Genomic DNA, 23,168 nt, shown 5'->3' with positions numbered 1-23,168 from the left:
CTTGTCAAACTGGAGTCTCGTTGCTTTTGTTATTGCCATGTAAAGGGAAATCGCGGGGTTTTGTTTTGGTATTAAGGCCCTTAAAGATTGCTGGCTGACACTTTGTACGGGAAGGCCAGATAAGTCTAGAAGAGGGGGAATGGGTGGTAGTAAGAAAAGAAAATTGTTAGAATTCTCTCTCTGTTGATTATATTCCCTCAAATTCTCTGTGTTGGATTTTTTGGTGGTGGTTTTTTTTAATCCGTATTCATTAAGCCACTGCTTAAAAACATACATCACAAAAATAAACCTGGAGCTATTCAAGGTGTCGCTGCATGAAACAGTTTCTTAATTTAAAAAAATAAAAATAAAAAGTAAACTTTGTGTGAATCATCCTACTATATATAGGGAAATAAATGTTTTCAACTCTTCTTTCTTCATGTTCACTCCAAAGGTGTAAATCCCGCATGATGATGGTCGCTTTCAATATGTGCAGTGTCTTTCTTCATTAACAAACTCATTCACTAAGGATAGTGGGTGATGGTTTTGTAATTGCTGGTGGTTATATCTCCTTTATGGCATTTGCTTGCAGAGTGGTTAAACTTCAATACAACATAAAAAAATATGAAATGGTCAGAAATTACTGTTGGTGAACTGGCCACTGTGGATTGCACTTGCTACTCAGCTCAAATTTAGAATACAGCCCTTATAGCTATCTATCTCAGGTAACTATGTATCTGGCAATAATAGTCTACTTGGCAAATTTACAAGATGTAAGGAGACTGTCACCGTTGTTCATTTCATTGATGATATATGGGAATCCTTTTGGTCTTTGCTCAGGGACAGCTTGCGAAAATACAATAGCTGTGGTGAACTTCTTTAGACGCTGAAACTCCAGCGATACGGAAAGCTCTTCTTGCATTTGTCTTCTACAGTGGGGGTCAGTTTAAAAAAAAAATCTCTAACACTGCAATGAAGGAGCCGGGGTGGGGGGGAGGGGAACCAGAGCTAATGGCAAGGACCTATAAAGTGTCACTTTTGTGTTACAGTGACAAGAAAATATACTTTTTATTTCATAGCTCTCTCCCCAAGAAATTTGTTTTGAGGGAGATGACAATCTTGCAGATAAAGTGACTGCTTGCTACACTTAGCTGATCATGCTCCCTCACAACCGGCCTGTTGTTTCCTCGCTTCACTTAGTGGTACCTGTACAACCTGAGCTGTAGTAGCATTATCATTGATTTCGAAGGTAACTGCTGTTTTAGCTGTCCTTAGCAGGCATACCTGAGCAGGAAAATGAGTCTTCCCCTCCACAACCCCCCTCCCTGACAGGATGGTGAAGTGGTATATTAGAAAATAGAGGAGGTTTTTCTAAATTTTGATATCCACAGCTGACAATTTAGAAATAAGACACTTTTTGCAGCCAACATGACAGTGGATTTTGAGCATTCAGAAAGCACCAGGCCAAAAAACTGGAGACATCTTGATCTTTTAAGACAGCTTTTCCAGTACTTTAAGTGAAAGGGTGGGGGGAGGGAAAGGAAAAAGAGAGAGAGAAAAGCTGCAACGAAAATAATACAAAGCCAGCACAATTGGCATCTAGACATTGAAGAAAAAAGTTTTTGAGGTTAAGAGAAGAAAAGACAAAGCTGTTATGTACTCGCGGGATGCAATTTTAGTGGGAATGGAAGATTTGAGTGGTAAAGGAGGAGCGCTTGCCTCTGGGTTCTCTCTATTCCAGCAGTTCGGCTGCTGGCATCTCAATTTGAATTGTTGGGTGAGTAGCACTTTTTCGCGTGTGCGCGCTTTTCAGTCTTGACCACTGATCTTCTTATGTGACTCTTCTTTTTTTATTCTGATCCATGCAAGGGGGAAAAAAAGATAAAGCAGGCATTTCAAGCTGTGACCTTTGTTACATGCTTTTTTTACAGTGAGTATTTTTTAAAGGGGTGGTGGTAGCATGACTTTTCAGTGATGCTTTTTAATGCTGTAATAGTTGCAAAACAATGTGAAGCAAGACTCTGTCCACATACAAAGCTGTGCAATAATCCAAAGATGGTTTGAGGGTTGTTCCCCCCCCCCCCCCTTGTTTTTGTTTTGTGTTTTGGAAAGGGAGAAAATTCCTTTTCTCCTTTTTTGGGAAGGGGGTGTATGTTATAGCTATTGAACAATGTTTAACAACAAGGGGAAAGTACGAGTGTATTATGTGTATATTATACAGGCAGTAACATATTCATACGCGTAATAAATATGACTTCACCCTATATCTTTCATTTAAATTTTTTTCGTGTTTTTAGTTCAAAGCTTTCAAGAATTCAGTCCTGTTATTTCTTTTACTGAGAACCCTGAATGTGAAAATTCTTTGTTTTTAAGGGAAAAGGTTGATTTGAAGCCTGGCGGGTGTATAACAATTAGGATTTTTGGAAATGACATGATTCAACACTTGAAGTATAAGAATGAGCCTAAGTTTCTTTGGAAATCATTACAAATATTTGTCTAGTGGTTTTTAATCCCTTGTTTTTGTTGTACTTTGTAAAAAGCTTTTAAATTTTATAGGAAAGGATTCTTCAAAAACATAGCCCAGGCATGTAAGATGCACATTTTAGGGAGTCCGTATAGAAATGATTCTTTGCTCAGTGATGAAAGAAAAAACTTTTTTTTTAAATTGAACTATAATTAATACAGAGTAGAATGTGCCTTGCTGCAGTGTTTCTATATTCATAACCAAAAGAACTCCATCGGTTGTTTTCTCATATTAGTATATATTATAAAAAGTACACCAGCCAATTTAACCAGTCGTACATTCTCCTTAATTATACATAGGAGAGAGAGAAATTATACAGCTAATGTTTTTAGAAAGCAGCCCAGTTTGATAGGAAGTTTTCTTTTCCTGTCTGCTGTATTGTCATTATCTTTAGGAAGAGGTAGTTATTTTATGCCCTTAGAATAGAGGCGCTGATGACTTTCCCTTGATAGTGGATTTATTGCCTTTTCTTCTACAAAGTCTTGATGTGGTGAAGGGTTGTAAAGGTGTATATTCTCTTCCAGTGGTGAAAATGATAGTTATTCATATCTTTCTTCTTTCACAACACAATTTCTGTGAGATGAGTGAAAAAGCCTTTTGACTTGTATTTTTAGGGAAAGCTCTCATTGAGGTTTGGGCAAAAGGCCTGACCGTTCTGTATAAATTAATTTCTTTCCCGCTACGACATTTTAGAGTGTGTTCAAATTCTAACATGTGTGGCCCAACACACATTTATGTAAAGGTTTAGTGTCTTAAAAATAATTGATTGGAGCTTAATTTCAGGCCATTTTTATGACTCCATTGTTTTCTTGCATTGCATAAAATTTTTAGCACATGAGCAATGATCATAGTTAAAAATGGAAGTGTTTTGAAGATGAAGTTGTGTCACTTGGCACAGTCAGATATTATCATTAAATAATGCTGTCCACAGTGCAGTACATCACAATCTGGGAAGTCTGTATTTTGAAAAATGTGGTAGAAATATGGCGTCACAGTTTATTTAATCCATGTTTATCAGCATTAATGCTTTAATCATTTTGGTATTACTGAAATAGTCAAAAATGCATAAGGATACATATACATGTCCTTCCTTTTATTTTTAAGAAAGTTACTGGGCTTTTTAAGATAAAACCTACATTCTGGCCGTCGCTTTAGATCACATAACTGATCTCTGTACAAAATGAATGTAGTTATTTCTCCTGCAGTATATGCTTAGTGCTGAAATATGTGTGATTTATATGTAAGAGGGGAAACTCCGTATGATGTGGCATTTACAGGGACACAGTACTATGCAGTGGGTAAAAGCTTAATCACTGCACTGTTGGAACTGTTATGTAAAAAGTTATTCATGCTAAGTAAATTGAGATAAGGTAGTTGTATGATCACCCATTTTTTCAGTCACTTCTACCTCCTCCCCACCTTTTCTGAATTCTAATCCAGAGATTTGTTTTCTCTCCCCTTCTCATCCTTAAATTAGGATCTGTGTTTTTCTTCTCTTATGCCTGTTTCAATTTCATTAGTCTCTGTGATTCACATGTCCTCCTGTTCTGGCCCTTATGCTATTCTTTTTCTTTGCTCACTGTTAAAGTGGATTCTGTCTCTTCGGGAATCAACGATGGTGTTTGAAGTGGGTGAAGGATATTTGCCAAGTTGGGAAAGGAACAGTGTACCCTCTTTCTTTCATGCTAAGACAGGGAAAAATGGTCTGTGGTTTAAAGGTCCTTCCAGGTGCCTCAAACTTCAGGAAACCAAGCATGTAGCCAGTGGCGCTCATATTGGAAATCTTCTTGTTCACCTAACTGGTTAAAATTTTGTGATGCGGTAAAATAATGGTAAGAGAAGTCTGGATTTGTGTAGGCCACAACTCACGTACACGGGGGATGGCTGATTCGTTCAAGTGTTGGAAAGATTTGGTAGAAGAAATGCAACCGAGAGCATACTCTTTTATTGATTAAAAATTGGGAATGAGCGAGGCAAAAATTGACTTTCATAAACTTAACAGGAAGCAGGTTTTGAAAGAACTCGAAAGGTTCTACTCTGTCTGAACAGGCACTTTTCTGTTCGGATCCGTATTACTGTAACGCCACATGGCCCAAGAACTCTAGCATTGTTTACCTTTTAAAAGCCCAAGTATCATTTTTTTACTCTTTTTTTTTTTTTTTAAACTGCTGCAAAATTAGCATCCCGGCCAGCTTTAATTGATAACCAGCTCTACAGTTCTTCTTTTAATAATAATTAATAAATAATAAGGCTTTACTAATATTTTAAATTGTTCTGCATAATACGTAACAAGCAGTAGGTAGGCGTGCAAGATCTTGTTCCCTTTCTTTTAAACTAGTTAGTTTGTAATTGTCACCAGTTCAGTTTCCTTTTTGTGAATTTAAGTGGAAATTTCCTGCACATCTTAAAGATTCCACCCCACCCCCCCGGCCCCCTTCCCTTCACTGCATCTTCCTAAATGTCGAGTGTGGAGGGGTGAGCAAACGTGTGATGCTTCAAAACTCAGAGAGGACTTCAAAAGGAAAAAAGGGTTCACTTTCTTAAGTGAATTGCGGAGCATTACAAGCCAGGAAGCTGTCTTTTGCTTGTTTGAGAAATTCAGGGTAGGACAGATTTTGGAAAGCTGGCTGGTTTGTTCTATAGCAGGTAGGCCATTGTTAGAACAATTCTGCAGCCACGAAGAAGCCATTGAAATAAAGAGAGAGAGAGGAAGCAGTTAGAAGTGCAAGAGTTTTTGTGGGGGTTTTTTTGGGGGGGGTTGTTACGGGAGTGGGTTTTGTCAAGCAATGTCTGTGGGGGATATTGTCCCTACACATGGTTGTCCATGCTTCTGTCATCATTTGTGTGAAGGAAGAAAATGAGAACTCTTTTAGTGGGGAGAGTTCTGGTTATCAATAGCGGCCTTGTCCTCTGTTACAATAGGCAGTTAGCTTAGGGCAGGACCTTAGGCAGAAATGAGCTATGTAAAACTGCGAAAGGGCTCAGGCCACTGTATTTGCTATAATGGGGCAAGGGGAAGTACATTTCAGGAGCAAATGTTTTCACACCTGACTAAGCATTCTTTAAAAAAAAAAAAAAAACCACCTTCCAAGTCCAGTTAGTACCTTAAGCAGAATTGACTTAAATCTTTATTCCTAAAGGAAATTCTCCATCTGTGTTTTTTTAATCTTAGTTTAGGGTTTTGTTTTGTTTTGTTTTGTTTTAAATCAGTCTGAGTTATTGATGTTAAGGCACTTTGGGTTTGGTGTTACCTGGTGAAAGTTAACAGTGCCCAGCAAGAGCTGTTACTTGATCATTTTGAATAAGATGGATGGTGAAGAAGGCAGTAGCAGTTGTCTACGGGTGGGGTCTGACTTGCTGGGCACACTGAAATCCTGGGAGAATATTTCTGTTTGTTAAGACTTCTCTGTTGACCTAGTTTCCTGATAAAAAGATTCACCCTTGTGTAAGACCAATCAGAGATCAACCTTTAGAAAAGACAGTTCTTTACTCTTTAACTGGCTCTCTGCAGCTGTTAACTTTTGTTAATATTTTACTGGTTGCAATCAGCATAACTATAACAACAGCACCTGTAAAACACACGGAGACAAGGTATACACTTATTTTTGTTGTAAACTGGTCCCAAATAAGTACTCTTAGCTGGCAGAGAGAGAGCAGTCCCTGGGAGCGCCTCATAATTCAAGACCACTGTAGATCTTCTACATCCACCCTGGAGAGGAGAGAAGACTGACAAACCCTCTTCTGTGTTGCTTTTGTTTTATTGTACTAGGCTCATAAAGGCACTTACTTGCAGACCCCATCTTTCTTCTGCAGAGAGGAAAAGCAATAGGGGAGTATTGAAGAGGAGGACATGGCAAAAAAGACAGGCGGAGCTATAGCTCCATTTGTTTTCACTATCTGTTGATTAATAGGTTTAGAGGTGAATGGCAAGCTTTCATTCCTCTTAGGTTACCCATAGTGGAGGAAGGGTGGGGGGTCTTGGATACAAGTGCCTAATCAATCTTTAACTTGCCACGTTCCAAATTATGAACAGTTTGGGGGGTGGGTAGCAGTGTCTAGGATGGTGGCAGAACATCTCCTGCAGGTTAGCAGAACTTGATGCTTTAAGAGCACTTGAAAGGTTAGGGGTCAGCCAAGGGGGTCTTTCCCCACACTGTAGTCACAGGAACTGTGTGTATAGAATGAGAAGGTTTTAAGCTTTGCTTCTTGCAAAAAGCCCCTTTTGCCCTTCACCGTTAGCTATTCAATGTATAATTAAGAGTATTGACTAAGAAAACAAGGGAGATTCAAGGTTAGGGTGCCTGGCTTGCTAGTTAGGCCAAGAAAGGCTTCTGCATCAACAATGTAACAGCTACATTCCAAGTTCCTTAGTGTCTTAAGGAATTTTCTGTGTTTTTGTATTTTTTGTGTATCCATTTTTACAGATGCCATATTAACCTGGCACAATAGATTTTCTGTTTTCTGTGCTACACTTTTCTCTGTGTTCTTGTGAACATTACTTTGAATATACACAGAGGTTTTTATCATCTGAGTTACACTGTGCCTTGATATACAGGAATTGCAGTAACAGAAACTTCCTATTAAAAGTTTTTATTTTTGCATCTCCAATGAAATGAACAAAGTGTGATTATTACATTATCATTCAGGCAGGCAAGGATTAGAGGGTTAGGTGCTTTTAGTGATTGAGGAGCTATTAATCATTATACAGCTTATGTTAGCTTCTTCAGTAGATTGAAAATATTAATTGAAGGGATGCGTTACCTTCATAGCAGACGGTTCTACACATATATAGCTCTTTCATTTTAATGTCATTACCATGCAACAAAAACTAATGCACAGTGATTTCACACGCAATTGCCAGCAAGTTTCACCCAAATTATTCGGATTTTTTTGGGGGGGCATCTGTCAGCATTTAATGCACATTCATTTTAACATCCCCACACCCTGCATGTCTCCCCACTCCATATCAGTCCACAATTCAGCTTTGCTTTTTAATACTGAAGGTTCAGTTATGGTTTGAGTCATCTTTGGTTATGATTTCCAAAACAGTATCAAATTCCTTTGTAGAGATTTGATTCCACATGGGTCCAATTGTTCATCTTTCCTGTATCAGACATAGCCAATAAACAAAAACAAACTTTTGTTGTAATTTGTATTTTTTGTCCTCTTCCCCCCCCCCCCTTCAATCCAAAGCACTAAATATCTTGCTTTAGAAGAATGGGGGAGAAGGGGCTTCCTATCAGGTTCCTTGGTATGCTATAGATGTGTATTTTGGGGGATTCTCTTTCTGCTTTTGCATACATTGTTGCTAATCTATATATAGTGGTGCAGCTCCGCTTTTCACATGTCATACTATGAATGGGATGTTTAAAGTTGCTGTTTCCAGAAAAGAAATTCCATTTTCTCAGAATGTTTTTTATCTTGTATCTTAAACTATCTTGGGCAAAGTATTAGAAAATCTACTACAGAGAGCCATCATGCATTCACAAGGGGGATGGGCTAAAATGATCTAATAGGTCTTTACTATCTGTAACTTTTATGATACACCTTGTTATAGCCATTGGGGAGTGTTAGGGACGGCACTTGTGACTCAGGCAAAGCTCCCATTGACTTCAACGTGAGAAGCAAGTTCAGCATTAAGCCTGCCCTTGCCCACAACGTAATTCTGTCTTGCGCTGTTTTTCAAGGACACTTATTTAATATAGTTCAGCAATGCTGCTTTAAAGACTAGCTTGTTTATTTGGTTTATGAATAATTGGCAGTTCTTCTAAACCATTCATCCCTTCCTCTTGGAAATTATTGGTTCTCTTCATACTGAGGCAAGACCCCTTCCCCTTCTTTTTTGATCTACTAAATACAGAATATTAAATATAATACAAATGCAGAGAAATCTAGGTTGGCTGTAGTGTAGTGATACAGTTCCGATCCAACTTGATTAGTTTTGGGGGTTTTTTGCCTTGTTTAAAATGCAACTGTGATTTCCCCAACCTCCCCAAATCCTCTCCACCTCGCCCCCCACCTCCTCCAGCATGATCACAGGGCTGGAAAGAGCCGAAGGCCCAGATCCTATAAACCCATACTTGCATGAGTCGTCCCTTTGACTTCAGAGGGACCCAATTGCATGAATGAAATCTATTCACCTGAGGAAAGGTTTGCAGGGTCAGGCTCAGACTTCCGTTTCTTTGTTGGCATGGCGTTAAGTAAAATGATAATTTGTCTCTTCATGCTTGACTCACGCCATTTTGCAGTGGTGTTGCAGGGGCTCTTGGAACATCAGAGCAGTGGGTGGTGGTTTCACACAGTTTACATGCACTGTCAGAGCCAGGCCACCACAGGGGCTGATAAGTATGCAAAGCCAACGTTATTCTAAATGTTGTTGTTTTTGTCAGTTTGTCTGACCCTCCAAAGTTGTTTCCTCAGTATTTTTTTTTTTAATTACTGGTAATCAGCTTGGGTTGTTTAATGGTTTCTATCAAAAAATTAACCTTCTGAAAAAGCCATACCTTATTTTGTTAGCATACTTGGGTTGGCTGAATGGTTTTCCAACCTGATGTCTAGCAGTGCCCTCCCAGTTGCTTCTCTGTGCCACTCTTACCAGTCACACCATGTGTTACCCAACAATAAAGATTCACAAATCTCTTGGCCAGTGATTTCATCTTATCAGGAATTATAATTCTTGGTGATCCGTAGTTTTTAGACAGTTGCTCTGCACAGAATGTCACATGGTGCTGCATGGAGAAGCTTGGTAGTTTGGACAATGTATGTCTCTTTGAACAATACCTAATATGACTTATTTGAAACCCTTGCCAAAGTTTTCAGTATTGCCAAACTTTCCTAGGATAGTTCACTCTTAAGAACACAGAACTTTGTTAGGATAGTTCAATTGACTTTTTTCACATAAGGAGCCAAATCCAGCCCTTGGACACCCTGGCGTAAATCTAGAGTAACTGTTGTGGTCAAGCGTTGAAGTCTGTATGACATGACCTATGATCTTGTGAGCACAATACACTGTAATTGGCAGCATTGGATTTCACATACTAGCCATGATCTGTGTCACTCAGCTACTATTTGGCCGGGACCATTGTGTGAAAAGATTAAAAAATAAAATAAAAACAAAGCAAAAGTTAGGGAAAATAGCTCACAAAACTATTATTTGAATCTGCCCCCAATAGAAGATAGGTCAGACCTGCATTTGAGATGTGTGGTATTTTTCAAAATTCAGTAGCTTTTTTCCCCTCCTGCTGTAGAAATGATCACCCTTTAACAAAAGATGGAAATAAAAATAAATGTGCTTTTAAGAGATGCCCAAAATATTCAGACTGAGCTCAAGTAATATTTTGTTTAATACAGCACTGGGAAAAAAAATATCTGCTTGACAACTTGTACTGGCAGGTTTCAGCCCTTTGAATTCTAGTGCCCTTTAGGAGTGGGGCTTAGAATGAAAACGCTGACAGACCCTGAACTGTAGTGGCGCTAGCGGGCGCTGCTGAAGTATCACTTCTTTCTTTTAATGTGATTCCTTTTACTTGATGTTAATGCAAGTTGTTCCTTACTTAAAGTAATAAAAGGAAATGAAGACACATTCTAAAATGAAACTTGACTCTAATCCATTCATCATCTAATACTAGCCTCTTTATCTTTGCTGGTACCTAATCTGGTTAAATGTCCCTGTTGTAGGATTTTAGTGAAAATCCTCTGTGGGGAATAGGGTTTTTTGCAATTGGATTACTTGCAGTAATGGTCCAGCAGTTCACTTGTTTCAGCTTAATTTTTTTCTTTGTGATCTTGTAAGGGTAAGTTACAGTTCAACCTGCTCTTTCTTTCTGTCTGTATTTCTTTCTAAAGAAAGAAAGAGAATAATTTTGTCAGTTATTAAAACATAACAAAAAAACTCTGATATCTGCATGACTTTTTGGGGTGGGATTTTTTTTTGTTTTGGCCCAATGAGTTCTCATTTCAGTGTCTGTATCTACATTCTTGCCATTATTTGAAAATCTGCATGTTTTGGTAGCACAGTTCATCAGTATCCAGTTATTAGTATCCAGAATCTTATTAGTGCTATCTGTTGAATTGATAATCAATCAGGTCTCTTATAATAGGAATAAAATACGCAGGTGATCATCTGGCAGTTTAGTGCTGCCAGATGAAGGGAATACTCCAAAATTACAAGGATTTTTTATGCAGGCTCTTTATAAAAGAATTGTAAAATGTAGACTGGTAGCTGAGAGAGAGGGGAAAGACCTTCAGGTCACTAAGCATTTGGGACTCTTGCTAATTAAACTGGGGGACTCCATCAGCATCTCACTGAAGAGCTTGCATGCATCACAGAGGTGAAGCGTGAGGAGTCATAAGAAAAAAAAAATCTACTGCCCCATTAAGGAGCACGAAGGGTCAAAGAGAATAAAGAAAGATTCTTACTCACTTACTTGTGAACAGGAATGGGGGAAGGGGGAAGAAAATTGTGTCAGAAACATGAGGGAAAACATAAGAATCAAATTACAACTTGTGGCAACATACATTTCTTTAGATAATTCCCAAGGCTTTAGGGGGGATGAGTGTGCAGCATTGTTAACAAAGGGTGTTCCCCCACATCCCCTTTTTCTTTTGACAGTCTAACAAAGTGCCAGTTGTGCAGCACCCGCACCATGTACACCCTCTCACGCCGCTTATCACGTACAGCAATGAGCATTTCACACCAGGAAACCCTCCTCCACATTTACCAGCCGACGTAGATCCAAAAACAGGTAGGTGGGGAGTCTCGTTGTGAGGGGGTTGGAGGAAGTCATCTATGTTGTTTGTTTTGAGGGGTGAATTTCCCATCCTGCAGTGGCAAACGGTTGTGAAATACCCTGAGAGAATCCAATTTGCTTTTGAATCACTCTCCTAAATTAGTGAAGCTTCAGATATAAACCTATTGGGCTACGTTTTCATAAAAGGCCCAGGAATCTGCACATGGAACACTGGGCCTGCAGTCATCTGTGCCTGTATTTCTGTGCAGCAGAAGTGAAGGAAATAATATATAGTTAGATCTCTGCCTGATTTGCAGGAGCAACCCAAGGAGTTAAACATGTTCATTCTGTGATCTGCACTTACAAAATTGCAGCTGGAATTTTAAAGATGGTAGGTCGCAGCCAGTTTCAAAATGAATCTCTCTGATTCCCCCAAACCCATTGTTTCTGTGTCAGGGGTTCAGCCATTTTTCTCTTATAGTGTTGAATATCCTTCCACCCGTGCTGCTTTATTTCCATCTGCACACTTGCAGCTTTTCCCCCCAAATGTAAGTCTACCCAATTCTCAGTTCACCCTGAAGAACAATCTTCTTGAATATAGAGCAATGTAAAACCCTACCTAGATTTATTGGTCTTAGCAGAATAGAATTTACATGTTATTCTAACTTTAAAAAGGGGTCTATGTTTAACATGAGGACCCGGAGAAGTCATATAGGATTTGTCTATACTCCAGTTAAACACCCACGGCTGGCCCATGTCAGCTGACTTGGGCCCAGAGAGTGTAGGCTGTGGGTCTATAAAACTGCAGTGTAGACATTCAGGCTCGGGCTGAAGCCTGGGCTCTGAGACCCCACAAGGCTGGAAGGTCCCAGACCCAGGCTCCAGCCTCAACCCAAACATCTACACTGCAATTTTATAGTCTCAGAGCCTGAGCCACACGAGCTGGAGTCAGCTGACCCCGGCCAGCCATGGGTGTTTTACTGCATGTCCTGATACTGGTAGGGTCAGTCTTCCTTTTTCCAAGCTCCATAGAATTCTCAGTGGCAGTGTTTTGTTTTTGTTAATCCAGATCCCTACTAGTTAATTAGAAGGCAAATTTGAAACAGTGAATACATGTCGGAGTTTGTTGAAAGACTTGCTCTATGCTGGGCCTATCATATGCAGATAAATTATCTAAACCCCAGTCTGTGGATGAACTGGTATACTATTAGCTGTTGTTCGCTTTGCACACCGCAGCTGGGGCTTTCTTTAAATTGTATTTAGTGCTAACTTTGCATGGCTTAAAAGAAGCCATCCCTGTAAAGTGAATGGCATAGTCAACCACTCATTTAAATAATGGGAGTACAGGGAATAGCTTTTAAATGGTTATTGTAAAACATATGATTAACGTCTGTAGACTGTTTACTTTTCTTCTGTGAACATTCTTTCAAGTGTGCAAATAGCTCACTGTATGGTTAAAGCGCAGTTAATCTGTTTGGTTTTTGTAATGGAGAAAAAGCGGTGTCTGCATGAAAATGTCACACAAGGAGATTTAATTTAGAGATTAAACGCTTCCTGAGTGATTTAAAAAAAATACTTTTCAGCCATGAATGCAGTGCCCCTTCCTTTTAATGCTTTCTGTTTTAATTCTGCTTCTGCCATACTATTTGAAGGTCCCAGTCCTATAACCATTACCTGAAGAAGTCCCATTGACTCCAAAGGTAAGGGTTGCAAGATCAGATCTTATATTTGGAGCTGAATTCCTTTAGCTCTGAATATGCACAGCAACAGGACTAAAATATCCCCACGCCTTTTCTTTTTACCAAACACTATCAGGACTTTGTCTTCTCGCCTTCAAGATTTTAGGATAGAGTGGAGACACAAAACCAAATGCCTCATGCGCACCCAAAAGTGGGAACCACTTGGAAATATATGGTTTATTTTGGAGGTTTACTCGGAATGGGGCACAAGGAGGGGAGTGGCTGAGGGCTCCATCCTTTCAGGCCTCTCAGAGAAAAATCCGGAATGATTGTGGGAGGGGAGCATCTTTTTGTTCTATCTGTACAGCACCTAGCACTGTGCGGTCTGTGTCCAGATGAAACTGTAAGGACTATTGCAATACAAATAATTAATAATGGTCTTTGATTGGTGTCAGGGTAGGAAGGATCAAACCTCTCCTGTCTTTTGATGAATCTCATTTACTTACAATACAAAGTGGCCCATTCTGGCAAGTGGAGGTTGAGGCAGTGAGCCAACTCTTGGACCTAGTAACCAAAGTCACTAGCATAACCACGGCATAAAAACCTATATGATTTTTCTACCCCCTTTTATTTCCTTTCCTGACCCAGTATTTATGCCATTTCACTTTCCTCTTCCCTAGGAATTCCAAGGCCTCCGCATCCTCCGGATATATCTCCTTATTATCCGTTATCACCGGGCACTGTAGGGCAAATCCCCCATCCGCTAGGATGGTTAGTACCACAGTAAGGAGTTCCATTTTTTTATTTCCATTTTGGTTTTTTGACATGTATAATTTTTAATGTAAAAATAAGTGTGTATATGTGTTGAGATAAGTGTATTTGCCAGCTGCCACTTTATGATGTGGGTGAATTGATAACTGCTCAATAAAGATTAAATAAACCTGGGGCTCTGATACCAAGTCATATGCTATTAAGCAAACATGGGCACTAGGGCATTGCTACACATGTTGTCTTTAACCAACCGATGGCCTGTGAGGCATAAATTCATAGCCCCACCCCCCATTAAAAAACTTTATAAATACATTTTTGCTGGATGTCTCATTTTTCACAGTCCCCTGAGTTTGATTTTGTGGTGGCTGAAGATGGTTTCAGGGGTGTGCATTTTTTTTTTTAAATCATGTCACCATTAATGTAACTCTGTAATTACAACTGCATTGCTCTTCTATGCTATGAGTCCCTGTTTTCCATGTGGGGATGGGCAGAGTTTACGTTGGCTGGCGAAATGGGTGACACCTGGTTGAAAAGGTAGCAACTTAGGAGTGAACTGTTATTAAAGACAAGAAAAGTGAATTAGTTTAGATTAAAGGTGGACCAAAAAAAAAAAACCCACAAAACACCCCATGGGGAATGTCCATTTGATTATTTTTTGCACATGTAGAACTTGTAGGGAATGGGAGTCCCTCAAATGAAATGCTGGGAGTCATTGGTACCTGCTGCCTCTATGTTGTCATCTCTGAAATGGGTTTATAATACCTCCTTGCCCCACAGGGCTTCTATGCAGTTTAATTGATTATTGTTTGTAAAGTGCACTGAGGTCCTGGAAGAAAGGGGTCTTTGCATTACAGTATAATTTTTTATTACCATAAGATATTTTATTCACATATAAAGGATATTTCAGGCCTCATTGATAATGGGAAGCTCAGGCTGAGTTGCCCAAGGATATGAGTACTGCATTATGCTCTAGGTTATTTGCTCTAGTCACATAGGATGAAGTTCACCTGTCCTTGAGGAAATGGAATATATATATATATATATAAGGAACTGAGTAGGGGACCATAAAATTCATACATATACCTAGACCTGAGGACATGAATTGGGGGAGGAGTGCAGTCCTCTCATGGCCTCTATTCCAGCTATGGGGAGTCCCGGTCACTGGATATGCATATGTGAATTCAGGGAGACCTTGACATGACCTGGCCTCAGTGATCCCTCCTCAGAAACCCACATGAGAGGTTGTTTCACACACTTCCCCTCCTCACAGGGTTATGGTGCTTGGTGCTTACAGGACATGAAGGGGTCTTCACACTAGGAAGAGGAGGGGTTTGAAGCTCACCCTTGTGCTAGCCCTGTCCAAAAGGGTGAATTTCACCAGAAATGCATAGCTCTAGCAGAAACAGAAACCCAAGACATTGCTCTATCTAAACCGAATCCCTGTACGTACGTGACGATTTCTCTCTTGCTCGGTAAACCAGCTTACCTTTAGGATGCAGGCCCCACACTTGTATGCACTGGCTCTTTTTTTTTTTTTGCTTATATCCAACCTGTATAGCTTTCAGGCATAACCTGAGTGTTTTGGACTCCTGACATATAAAATAAATACACTCAGCTTGTGACCGAAAATTGTAAAGTTAAAGTGAGGGAGTAATGGATAAAAGTGCCTTCATCTCTTAACCGTGGCCAGGTGTCCCTTTTTTCCTCCTTTCTAGTGCAGCCTTATTGTGTCTTGGCATTTTGTGGGCATACGTGTCACCTTTGGGAATTAGATCATGTCTGCCATATGCAGGTGCATATAACCACAGGATTTGGTGGCCAGTTTCCTAATGCTTGAGGAAACACTCACTTGCATATCAGATAGGAGGCTTACAACCCAAACCATCAATTTACCCTGCTGTATTTATTTATCTACTCACAATTTTTACATTCTTTTTGTGAGACCTTTTTTGTGGGTTGATACCAATAATCCCATCATTAAAAAAACGAATCCTTTTTTTAGTTTAAACAATAATACAAACATCCAGCAAAGGTAGATAAGGGTTTTTATTTTTAAATTCTCTACCTTTTTTGTGGTCACAATTAGCTACTGGACCCACCTATCCTAAACTGGCCTGGTTATCTCAAATGGGTTATGCTTAAAAAGCAAAACATAATAAGTATCCTACCAGCATAGCTGATATATATTTGAAGGACAGATAAAAAGAACTAGCCAGCACAGACAAATCTCAATCAGAAAAAGTTGTGTGTCTTTCATGAGGATGCTGTTTTGCATGTAGCTGTATTTTTTAATTATTGTAATGAGGTGTGATTGTCTATTGGTTACCCACAATACTTCTTGGGGACTCTCCCCCGGTAACTCTTGTCAACACTTGTTAATCTGACAAAAGGCTACAAATTAAGCTCTGTTAATTTAATGTTTTCTCACCAAGATCTAAATACCGAAAGAGGCCCAAAGCGCAACTGAAGTCCTTTGATTCACTGTACTTTATTTGGTATAATTTACATTCATTATTGTTTTCCTTTGGATGTGTAGCCCTCAATTAGTGTGATGGCTCCATTAAAGCAAGCGAGACTTCGCCTTTAATTATTACAACAAAACACCTAGTTTCAGCTTGGGGAGAGGGTCTCTATTGACATAAGCAGAGGTTATAAAATTTAATTAGCCATTCCTATCAGATTTATGGCATTCAAATTGTTCTGCGTTTCTTTCCTTTGATCCTTGCTGTACAATCCCCAAGATTTTTGTTCTGATCAAATGAGAATAAAGCTTACTGTGCAGAGAGAAGTTGGGGGATTTTTTAAGCCCTTTTTTCTTTCTCTCACTATTTTTTCCCCTTCTTCTTTCCAGGCAAGGTCAACCAGTTTACCCAATCACAACAGGGGGATTCCGGCATCCCTACCCAACAGCTTTGACTGTCAATGCTTCCATGTCAAGGTGAGTTCAAAATACTGAAGACCTGAATCAAGGGTAAATGTAACTCCTCTTAACATTCTCTGTAGAGAAGTGTGTTTCATCTAGAAAATGCATTTCTGGATTTGCAGTCATTTCCAGTTTTCAAAAAACGGAATTGTCCCATCTGATGAGAAAGGGAGTCACAGCACAGCCACTGAACATCAAGGTTTGGCAGGTGGGGGCTGTGTTTTTTAAAACCGACTAATTGAAAAATATGGTAGTCCATGACGTTGAAAAAGCAAAGAGAAGTCCTGACACGTTTTGCTTTCTCAGTGGCTATCATCCAGAGCAGTGCTCTGTGTAAGAAAGGGGAGGGTGTGGGTGTATTATTGTTGTTCAGGCTGAGTTGGAAGAAAGGTTATTGTCCTTTTTTCCCTTTCCGGAGCTCAAAACACTAGTAGTCAACATAAAAGCACCTCCCTGACCCTCTAAAGCTTTAGAAGTATATATTTGTCCCCCTCCCTATCTCCAATTAATTCCAGCTAATTTTCCAGGGGCTGCTAGTTTTATTTACAAACTGGTTGGCAGCACTATGTTTAAGTAATCACTAATTGCTCCTAATTATAGTTTTATTTTCTGTTCATCTGATTTTCAGTCTGGTTAATTAAATCGGTGGAGGTTTAGACTTTCCTGATGGGCTGAAACAACTAATCCATTTTGATGATGGCACATAATTAAATTAGCATGCATTACATAGCAAGGTTCCACGTCTCTTTCCCCCGCTTCCCGCTCGCCTACATCTCTGGTTAATACATGCAGGTTAGAGTACAGAGGAAGATTTGAGTAGAGAATGGTAACTCCTACCTTGAGTAACAGAAACCTGTAGCCAGGGCTGGAGAGTGAGTGGGGAAACACTCTGTATGTGTTAGAGAATAAAGAATAAACTTGATAAAAGAATGTTCACTTGTTGATACAGTGAATAAAAAGAGATGCCTGAAAACCTAAATTTGTATAAAAAGGCCCAGTGCAGACAGAGATCCAGGGCTGAGGAAAAGTTGCAAATTAAGTGACAATTCCTGTTTAGTCTTTAAAATGTGTACAAAAGATTTGAAGGTGTGAGGTGAGGCAAAGTAGAACTTGGTTTAGTTTAATTATTATTAGTGAGGGTAGTTTCTTTCTTTCTTTTGGGGGATGCTGTATTCCCAAGACAGGCCTTATGAAAGGTAGCTAGTTAAAAAAAGTATACAGCAAATTAAATACATTATTGTGGTAATGGGACTACAGAAGTACAGGTCTATTATACTTATGGCAGTTATAGGGAATGTAGGATCCTTGCCCTGTTCTAGCACACCCTTTGATATTCATTCCATTCAGCAGCAGGGCCAGGACTTCTCAGAATTAAGTGATGGGTCATTATACTTTAAACACCATGGAGAAGCCTAGATTGGCAATTAAACAGCACTTGCTGACACTCGCTTGTGCCACCCTGTGACCCCCTTTAGATTGAGATGTTGGAGCTCGGGGCCCTCAGCCTGCTAAATTGGTAGCAGGCACTTCTCCTGACGAGGGCTGGCTCTGAAATCTGCCGGCTTCAAAGGGAGCAAGATCATGTATAAACCATAATGTGGGTGCACCGTGGCTCAAAAAATAAGGCAGGAATAGATGAAATGTTACAAGTGCAAGGGGGAAATGAGAGAATAATGACAAATCTAATGCAACTCAAAGCAGAATTGTTGCACAGAAAAATGCATCCCACTGCTTGTGCATAAAATCAAGGCAGGCAGATGACATCCAGTTAACAGAAACATGTCAACAGTGAAGTAAAGTGAGAGTAAGTAAGGGAGAAGCCCCTGAGACAGCTAGGAACAAAAAATTAGTTGTCCTTAACAAGTTAAGGCTCATCATTATATTCTGGCTTGGAGCCATAAAAGCAGACAGGGGTATATAATGAGCTGCTTAGAATTGTTAGGATGTTTATTGCAATTCATGGGAATCTTGTCTGAAGAAAGGAATTTCTCAGGAAAAGGTGTGTGTACTGGGGTGGGGTGGGGGGCAGGGGGCGGTTGGTGTTTGCACGCACACACACCATCTTTCTTTTTATCTGTATTTATATTACATATATGTGCACAGACACACATATGGATACCGAGCAGTACGTTTAGACACATTTATTCTTTGTTGCTGCCTAAAAACTCCTTTTGTATTTTACCAAGTATGGGCAATTCCTATGGACAGACCACCTTAAAATGTGTAGTTATGCGCATGTTTTCTCACATGCCATGTCATCTGTGAGTGCTCATATGAAACACACCTGCACACATCCATTGGTGAGCAATGTGAACAAGTCTAATGTTTACCCTCAAAAGCTAGGTAGTTCAGAAAAAAGGCTGCTATTCCATCATGAACTCACCCACATGTGTCTAGGCTCTTCAAGAAGCATGTCATGTCATGACTCTGCTCGGTTCTGGAAACTCTGCAGTATGTAGGCACAGTGCTGGAGAGGAGTTTTGAATGTGTAATGGAAGTAGGTCTGAAATGTACTATGTGCTCTCTCTCTGGCTGTAAAAACAGTGGCACATTCCAGTTTCTCTCTCTCTCTCTCTCTCTCTCACACACAAACACACACACACACACACACAGTCTCTTTGTCTCTCACACCCAGGCTTACATACCCACCCCTCCGAAGACCCTAGTCCACATTCTTTCAAAACAGTTTTAAAAAGTGTACCCATAATTACCTGCACTGTGATATTGACCTTACATGTTTTTCGTGCTTTTCTGCCCAGAATATTCCCAAGGGTCTTTACCATCTTAATAGTCATACTTAATAATTAAGGACACAACTATAAATAGTTTATGAAGGGTTAATAAATTATTAATAATTGTTTAATCAATTGTTAGTGTCCAGGGATTGCTTATAACTGTCTAATAATGTCCTTATAACACCAACCAGACATTGGAAACACTAAATAACTGCAGCGTGATTATCTATTGATCCTTTATTACCACATTATAAACTATTTATAAATTTATCCTTAATGCAAAGTGTAACTAACTTAACAAACTGATGGGTAAACACTATACCCACCACTGAAAAGCAGCCACCTCTGAAGTGAAATCTGGCAATAATTTGACAGTGCACTGTAACACTACACAGCAGTTATGCAGTGGCAGTGAAGAATATCTTTTGTAATGCAAATTTCAGGGGAAATTTAGTTTTGCAGAATGTAATGACCCAAGCTGGAATTAAGCCAACTCCATAGTTAGCACTCCCCGGCTCTGACTTCCATGCGATTATAAATAAATAACTGAACAGACTTGGGATCTCACCCAATGAAGTCAATGGGAAGGTTCTGTTGACCTTTTGGGTTTGAATTAGACCCTTGAATCATACTTTGAAAGCCAAAAACATAACTAAAAACTAGCAATACCAAGCATCAGCTTACTCTCCTTTCCATAATGCAGCTAAACTTTGTATCTGCAGTTTATTAACTCGGAAGCCATTCTCACTATTAAACAATAAATAGAAGTTCCTGGCAAACACAAAATGTCTCTTGGACAAATGCCACTACTAAAGTTTACCTATCAGCAAATGATTATTCAGTGGTAGTTGCCTGTTGACAGAGGTTGCAACATCTTTGAAATGTAAAATATGATGGATGAAATCCTGGCTCCACTGAAGTCAATGGAAAATTTTGCCATTGACTACAGTGGGACCAGGACTTCTCCCAATATGTATGTGTTGTATGTACATACACCTGCATACATATAATTAATGCGTGCATATATACACACATAGTTAAAAGGACTGGTTCCAAAATTTAGAAAACTTTGAAATTTCTGTACTAATTAAGACAATGGTTACTTTTTAAATAGATTTTTTTTTCATTTTTTGACCAGCTCCAATTAAACATTCTGCCAAAAAAAAAATAAACCAATATTTTTTGTTGAAAATTTGTTTCAACTGAGATTTTATGACCAGATGTAATATATGGCATATGTGATATGTGTCATTTGTGTGTGTATATATGTATTATCTATCTATCTATAGATAGGTTATTTTAAAAACAGATTCTTGATGCCAGTGCGATCCTCATTTTCTCTGACAAGGAGTGCCTGGTTTTTTGTGTTTTTTTTTTTTTTTTTTTTGCAAAGGCTTAGCCTTAGTTAGAGTTCAGATTTTTTTTTTTAAAAGGATATAGAATTTATGTATAGAATCTGTTTATGTAGAGTTTTCCGTGGGGTTGCTTTGAGTGGGGAGGAGATTGAGATTGAAATTCTGACCCTATTGAACTCAGTATCAAAACCCCTATTGACTTCAGTGGGTTCAGGATTTTATCCTGTATTTACTCCTCATCTCCTTACATCCCTTCACAGTGAGTTCCCACTATTGATTATTTTCATTATTTATACCCTGTTAGAGCCTAGAAGCCTAAGATTGGGGCCCTACAGTGCCATACATGGCATAGACACACAGTGACAGACAGTCCCTTGCGCTCTAGATAGACTACACAGACAAGAGATAGGAGGGGGAAAATGGCACAGAGAGATGAAGTGACTTGCCCGTGGTCATACAGCAGCTGAGTGGTAGAAATGGAAAGAGAACTAAAGTCTCCTGACTCCAACACCAGTGTGTTGTCTACTGTGCTAACCTGTGCGGAAAGTTCCTTTCCCTGCTCAAATGTTCTGTCTCCTTGCTCCCATCCACCTGTCTTTTCCGGGGCATGGAGGGAGAGACCTTCTGACACGAGAGTGGTTGAACAGCCTCCTTGGAGACCCATGCCAATGAGGACTCTTTGGTACCAACAGTAAAAGTCAAAAATAATAAGCCCAGTCTACTCCCTGTCCTCCTCTTCCTCTACCGTCAAGGCCAAACCACCTTCTTTTTCTCCACCTCTTTCTGCCAGAGGCCTGAATTCCCTCTCCAAAGCTTTGACCACCTTTGAATTCTCCACCCCATCAGTCAGATCTCTTCCCACCTCTGCCATCAGTCCCAAAACACCCCTTCTTCCTAATAATCCTGAGCTCCACGAGGTAGAAAAAAGTCTGCAAAGCTGTACTGGAAGGTTATCTACCAAAGGGTTGCTCCATGTCCTTGTGTAAATGCAATATAAAGTATTTAGACAGTGCATTCTTAAAGAATATATTAATATAGGGTAGAAAATTAACTTTAAAATATCATTAAATGCTGTTGTCACATCTCTGATCTTTGCACAGATTCATACTTAATATAAAAAGAAAAGGAGTACTTGTGGCACCTTAGAGACTAACAAATTTATTAGAGCATAAGCTTTCGTGAGCTACAGCTCACTTCATCGGATGCATCCAATGAAGTGAGCTTATGCTCTAATAAATTTGTTAGTCTCTAAGGTGCCACAAGTACTCCTTTTCTTTTTGCGAATACAGACTAACATGGCCGCTACTCTGAAACCTATACTTAATATAGCAGTGAGTTGTATAGATTTCCTGCTAAATATCTATGTTGATATTGCAGCAAAGTCATTGTATGCACGCGGGAGAAGAAAAATCCTAGGAATATAGCTACAAATTACAGCTGTACACATATGACATACATATGGAACTTTCACTGGGCCAACTTTCACTGCTCTCAGAACCCAGGCATTTACAAATAGCAAACATTGTTTAGAGAACACGCAACTTTGTTTTCCAGCCCGTTTTGTGGAGTTTTTGTAGAGTGTAAAATCCCCCTTGGCCCAAAGATCTAGGCCAGATTACATCCCATGAAATCCCATTGACTTCAGTGAGGTTGCCTGAAAGAAAGTTGTGGTCATGCTTTTTCTTATTTACTGTGAAACCTTTTAAAACCACTGAGTAATAACGAAGCTAATTACTCTTTTGAAAGCTTGTTTATTTGTTGCTGTTTTTAATAGAAGTTATCTGTGAATATGTTTAAAACAGCTTTAGTTTGTATATTTTATGGCCCTGATGCTGCAGTTAGATTTGCAAAAATGGACCACATTTTCTTTTGGATCCAGCTGTAGGACTGAGGCCTATGTCTATGTATTTGACTATGTGAATTAGCATAGATATAGTTTTTCTACATTTTTGTCATTTAAAAAAAATCTGAAGTATTTTTTTGAGGTTTTGTTTGTTTTTTAAATGGGATTAAGCTTTCCTATTTAAACCTAATGGTTCAAAATTCACTTCATTTCCTGATGTTCGCACCCTCTAGTAAAACAGTATATCACAGAGGTTAACCAAACACAAATAAATGTATTATTTGGCTCCATCCGTAAAATGTGGCTAATGAGGCATGTACAAGGATTGTCTAAAATGCATATAAATTGTGGCAGCATTAATATTTTATTTCGCTGTCAATATGCAACAAAAGATGTCATCCTTAATTCTCACTGATTAGAACTATAAAAATTGGTTCACTGGTTGCCACTGGTAATTTTACAATAAAGCAATGGACTGCTGCTTTCCCTGCAAGTAGCTGAAATTCCACTTTTCCATCCAAGTTCGTCAGTTGAACTTGCCTTTTGTTAAAGACATTAAAAATCATAATGTCTCATGTCAGTAATGATAATGAAGGGGAAGATTGGCTTTAATGACATTAGAAGAATCAT

General features: G+C 39.2%; 1 protein-coding gene across 50 annotated transcripts in view; it reads left to right on the top strand.

The window, feature by feature from the left end:
• The window catches only part of TCF7L2 (transcription factor 7 like 2), a 206,020-nt gene that overhangs the window by 163,982 nt on the left and 18,870 nt on the right, over positions 1 to 23,168 (top strand). For 37 of the 50 annotated variants that reach the window (XM_043518350.1, XM_043518323.1, XM_043518324.1 and 34 more), the window contains 3 exons: positions 11,115 to 11,247; positions 13,592 to 13,694; positions 16,534 to 16,620. In XM_043518350.1, coding sequence (XP_043374285.1) covers positions 11,115 to 11,247; positions 13,592 to 13,694; positions 16,534 to 16,620 — 323 coding nt within the window. Of the gene's footprint in view, positions 1 to 1,340; positions 1,757 to 11,114; positions 11,248 to 13,591; positions 13,695 to 16,533; positions 16,621 to 23,168 lie in introns of those variants that run through there. The other 13 variants (XM_038409223.2, XM_043518340.1, XM_043518316.1 and 10 more) reach the window with 3 other exon arrangements.

The sequence above is a fragment of the Dermochelys coriacea genome, chromosome 7 (genome assembly GCF_009764565.3).
Source record: "Dermochelys coriacea isolate rDerCor1 chromosome 7, rDerCor1.pri.v4, whole genome shotgun sequence".
Taxonomy (NCBI): Eukaryota; Metazoa; Chordata; order Testudines; family Dermochelyidae; genus Dermochelys; species Dermochelys coriacea.
Note: the sequence above shows the minus strand (reverse complement) of the source record. Positions and strands in the feature narration are given on the sequence as shown.